A 5,519-nucleotide genomic window follows, 5' to 3' on the forward strand; every position below is an offset into this window, starting at 1 on the left:
GGGAAGGAAAATGTTATCCTGGATTATCTGGGTGGGTCCTATGTGTCTTTGAAGCAGAAATATACGTCAGAGAGATGCAATAGCAGAGAAAGTTAGACCTCAGGAGCACAAGGGTCATTTCACGTGCTGTAGCTTTGAATATATGGGGGCCATGATAAAGAAATGAATTCTGACAACAATCTGAATGAGCTTAGAAGTAAATTCCACCCCAGAGCCTCAACAATAGAGCCCAGGGCTCTGACCTTGATTTTGCCTTGGGAGACCAAACAGAAAAACTTGACACAGTTCTCATCTCTGAACTGTGAGAAAATAAACGAGTGCTGTAGTAAACTGCTGGCTAAACTGTGGTCATTCATAAATAGAAAATTAATACACACATGAACAAATGTGAAGATAAAATATTTAAACCCTAAAATAAAAAGCAGCCATTTATATCCAGACATAATTTTCATCAATTTGAGGTGTATTTTCCTGCATATACAATTTCAAAAATATCTAAAACTACATCTGAAATTACATATAAAATACATATGTATATACACACCATTCAGATATCCTGTTCATTAGTCAAATTTTAAATATATATTTGCAGGGTTAGATTTCTGGCTAATTCAATAGCTTTTGTCCATCAGTGATGTTTTTACACCACTTGAAATAGATCTACGCATTTTTTAAAATGCCACATCAGATTCCATGGTGATTGTGAATAACTGTGTCATTGCCACACTCCCTGTCTGCACATTGGCAGAGCTGATTGTGTCTGTGCCCTGCTACAGCACACATCACAGCATGTGGATCACACTGATTGAGCACATCTGGTTACCTGTGTGGTGCTCAGATACAGGATTATTGCACTATGGTGACTGCACATTCTCTGCAAAGACCACTGATAACAGGTCTTGCAAATAGGCATCAAATGTCACATCCCAGCAAGTGCACACCCAGGTAACTCCACATAGTACTGCCTTCTCTAGGCCCCTGTCATCTTGTAGAAGACCAGAAAAAAAATGTGATTTGCAGAAAAATCATAGGTGGTTTTCACTGGGAGCCACATTTCGTAGAGGGAAATGGGAACTGCTTTATATGGGCTTTTTGCTGGGGTCACTCCATCCCATATCCCCACCACTGTAGGAAAATCTGGGGGCATCTCTGGGAAGTCACATGAAGACAGAGTAGAAACTCACATTTTGTTCTCCATGTAGGAACTCATCATTCCTGATTCTCTCCTGTGGCAAAGGATTATATCATATGATGTTTGCTGGAAGTTTCTTAGACAAAAAGCATTTGTCCCTATTTGACATGATGATGGTGATTAATTTTTCTACCATACACATTGTTACGATCACATTCATTTTCTCTTTGTATTTTAATATATTCCAATATAATATGTAATATTGAACATTGCTGGAATAAATTTTATTCAGAAATTGCGTGTAATTTGCTATCACAAGATGAAAAGTGCTGATGTTTTATTTTTGTTATTGCCAGATATGCTTGATGGAAGTTGGAGATTAAGTTTTTTCTTAATGTCATTTTTTTCTTGCATTTAAAAAAGTCACTGTTATACGAGTCTGACAAAATTAGAGATGAAACTTATTCTTTATTTTTTTTTATTTTTCCATGAGTTATTGGTGTACAGGTGGTAAGTGGTTACATAAGTTCTTTAGTGGAGATTTGTGAGATTTTGGTGCACCCATCACCCAAGAAGTATACACTACATCATATTTGTAGTCGTTTATCCTTAACCCCGCTCCCACTCTTCCGCATAAGCCCCCAAAGTCCACTGTATCATTCTTATGCATTTGCACCCTCCTAGCTTAGCTTCCCCATATCAGTGAGAACATACGATGAGAAACTTGTTCTTTAAAATGCAGTTGTAGATATGAAAGAGATTGTATAACATGGGAGAAACATGTTACCTGAAGTTTTCATAAAACATGCCCTTCAAACAAATCAGATTTTATTCAACTTGAGGGATATATTGCTTACCTCCCTCATAATTTGCATTATTATGTATTAATCAATTGAGGGGATAAATGAACTAATTAGGTTTTCTCTTTCTTATTGAGTTACTATTAATAACATTTTTCTACAAAATAAGCAGCTATTCTACAGAAATATTTGGTGCTAATGAAGTTTACCACTCTTTGGCCAGGCATGATAGCTCATGCCCGTAATCCCAGCAGTTTAGGAGGCTGAGGTGGACAGATCACCTGAGGTCAGGAGTTGGAGACCAGCCTGGCCAACATGGTGAAACCCCGTCTCTACTAAAAATACAAAAATTAGCTAGGCGCATTGGCAGGCACCCATAATCCCAGCTACTCGGGAGGCTGAGGCAGGAGAATTGCTTGAACCAGGTAAGTGGTGTTTGTACTGAACCACGATCACGCCATTGCACTCCAGCCTGGGCTATGAGCGAGACTTGGTGTCAGGAAAAAAAAAGAAGCAGAAAGAAAAATCAATGGACTCATGAGCACAACTGAATACTAAATAATATAGAAACATATAGCTTTCCAATATTTAAATATATATAGCTATATAATTATATTGATGTCTAGTTATATAAATATGTGAAATATAGTATCACCAACATAGTTTAGCAGTATATAGTATACCAACTCCTCTTAACAGAAAATTCCATATGGTAGTAATTTTCTAGCTAGATGGATGAATTATTTTCTCCATGCAAAAATGTTTATTGGCCCTGCCAGACGCAGTGGCTCATGCCTGTAATCCCAGCACTTTGGGAGGCCAACAAGGGTGGATAACCTGAGGTCAGGAGTTAAAAAGCAGCCTGGCCAAGATGCTGAGACCCTGTTTCTACTAAAAATAAAATTTTTTAAAAAATTTAGCCAGGCGTGGTGGTGGGTGCCTGTAATCCCAATTATCTGAGGCAGAGAATTGCTTGAACCCTGGAAGCGAAGGTTGCAGTTAGCCGAGACCATGCCACTGGACACCAGCCTGGGCGACAGAGCAAGACTCTGTCTCGGAAAAACAAAACAAAACAACAAAAAAAAAAAGGTTTACTGGTTCTATAATGTGGTAGGCAGGTCTCCAACTCCTGGTGCTACTCCTATGTGTATATTATCTGACCTGCCAAAAGGAATTTGGCTGGCAATTTAGTGATTAATGAAGCTTACTAGTCGTTTTTTTTTTTCTTTAAAGAAAACAAATTTTCTTTTTATCATCAGAACATTCTAATAAAAATATTATTGTGAGATTAGCTATCTTTATTCTCTGGGACCTGGAGCACCTGCACGCTCAGCTCCTTGAGGTAGGTTGGGAGGGAGACCCCCCCACCGCTGTCCCCCGTCCTGGGACAGGATACCTCTCACCTCGAGCCCCCTCCTCCGGACCCCCACAGCCCTAGATGCCCCATAGCAGCCCTTCCACGGCTGGCAGAACGGCCTCCTCCCTCCACCAACCCCCAAGACAGGCAGGAACCGTCTAGGGCTGGCACACAGCAGGTGCTGCAGGGGGAGAGGGAAGACGCGCCCCCTCCTGCCCACAACCGCCCCGGCGGGCAGAGCCGAGCCCCCTGCGCCAAGGGTGGCACCACCCCGGTCTAGACCCCGAGTGCCCTGAACGCTGTGGGTCACTCCCTTCTCCCCTTCTACGGTGGCTGGGGAGTTGGGTGGCGGGGAGGGAAGGGAGAGGAGCATCAGTGTCGGGTCCTGAGACAACTCACTGTGCCCCCCAGCAGGCGGCATCAGACAGTGGCCGGGAGGACCTCTGGGGCCTCCCGTCTGCGGTGCCCATCTCACGGAGAAGCTCCTGGCCCGTGAGCGGCAGACACTATTACACAGAAACACTGTCGTCGTCGCCGTGCGCGGAGCCAACCAAAGCAAGTCTCTCCAAGCCAAAGTCAGATTTTGGGTTCTTGGTGGCGGCAGGATCTGCTGCAAACATAGACTGAACTTCTGACATTCTCTTAGTAGCAAAACAGTTACAAGAAAAAAGTTGCAACTTGGGTGCTCTGACTGAAAGGGGCCCTTGGCCGGCTGCCCCGTCACCCGCTGCCCCTGTCACCCGCTGCCCCAGTCACCCTCTGCCCCTGGAGGCTCCGCGGCTTGGCGCCCAGTACACCTGAGCACCTGGGAGCTGCTCCTGCTTGGAGAAGCCGCCCACGCGCCCTGATGGAGAAAATGGGTCTCCAGCTGTGTCCCCAACTTGGGACTGCGCTCACAGCTTGTGAGAATCGAGTTACAATCAACAGTCCATTCGGCATCTTGCTCTCGGGTTTCCCTGGAGGCAGGCGTCTCTGCAGGGTCCAGGGCGGCCAGGGGCTGCAGAGGGTCTGTGACATCCCGCCCGAAAACCGCGGTAAGGATACAAGCCTGAGGGTACCTGGAGTGTGGAGAGGCAGGAGAGGTGCAAGGAGAGGCTGCGCTGGTGTGCAAGGAACGTGGGGTTGCATCTTTAAAGAGCTGTCGGTCATTCTTCAAGTCCTCCCTCAAGACACCGTGGGACCTAGCCGGCAGCGCCTCACTGAAGCTCAGCCAGGCTCCCGCCGGCCCATCGAGGCCCCGCAGCTGTCTGCTGTGAAGGTGGCAATGCCACAGTCCTGGGGCAGGAACGCCCCTCACTGCATCCTGTCGAGCTGCAGCTGTGGCTCGGCGTACTGCATGAAAATGGTGCCTCGGGGGGCTGCGGCTGAGCGGACCTGGGGCACGGCGGCCGGGTATCTGTAGCCTGTGAAGCCGGCAGCCGTAGCAGGCTGGACGGCGTATGGGGACTGAGCGTAGGTGGCCAGTGGGTGCTGGTTGTAGGTGCCCCGTGGGTACTGGTCGTAGGTGCCCGGTGGGTGCTCGTCGTAGGTGGCCGCTGGGTACTGGGCGTAGGCCCGGCGGGCCGGCGTGTACTCCCTGTAGGGCGGGGATAGCGATGGGACCGGGGCGGCCAGGATCACTGCGCTGGGCTGCACGGTCGCTGGCGGGTGGATGTCGTCCGGGGTCGGCGGGTAAGTCCGCTGGATCGAAGCTGGGCGCAGCTTCCGCACCCTAGTTGCAAAGCCGGTCGGGAGGCTCCGCCGCTTGGCTCCCAGGTAAGCCTGGTTCACGTTGGTCTTGCGGCCGTCGATGACGGGGTGAGGGTCTTCACAAGCCCTCCGGGCTGCCGCCCGGCTGGCCATGGTCACGAAGCCGTAGCGGCGGGACCTGCCGGTCTCGGGGTCGGTGATGACCACCGCCTCCTCGATGTCGCCGAAGTCCTCGAAGTACTTCCTGAGCGAGGCATCGGTGGTGCGGTACCGCAGGCTGCCCACGAAGATCTTGGTGAACTTGGTGTTCTTCTGCCAGCGGTGCATGGCGCCGGGGGCTGCCGGGGACCGCGGGGTGCCAGCGCTCGGGGCGCGCGGAGCCCGCTGCCGCAGCACGCGCGGGGCAGGGGTACGCTGCCTATTGTCCGGGACCGCTCGGTGTTGGGCGCTCACGTCGGGCGGCTGGGAGCGCGCGGGGCAGCGAGAGGCGCGGGTCCCCCGGCCAGGCACCACGCTAGCGCGCCGCTCCAGCAGTGAGGGC

At 49.6% G+C, this 5,519-nt stretch overlaps 1 protein-coding gene across 1 annotated transcript in view; it reads right to left on the bottom strand.

Moving 5' to 3' along the window:
* Positions 1-4,582: 4,582 nt before the first annotated feature.
* Positions 4,583-5,519, bottom strand: part of LOC119469797 (RNA-binding protein 38-like) — a 6,628-nt gene continuing 5,691 nt past the window's right edge. The window contains exon 2 of the mRNA XM_037735575.1: positions 4,583-5,333. Within this exon, the coding sequence (XP_037591503.1) occupies positions 4,583-5,333 (751 nt within the window). The remainder of the gene's footprint in view (positions 5,334-5,519) is intronic.

The sequence above is a fragment of the Cebus imitator genome, unplaced genomic scaffold (genome assembly GCF_001604975.1).
Source record: "Cebus imitator isolate Cc_AM_T3 unplaced genomic scaffold, Cebus_imitator-1.0 Scaffold846, whole genome shotgun sequence".
NCBI classification, from domain to species: Eukaryota; Metazoa; Chordata; class Mammalia; order Primates; family Cebidae; genus Cebus; species Cebus imitator.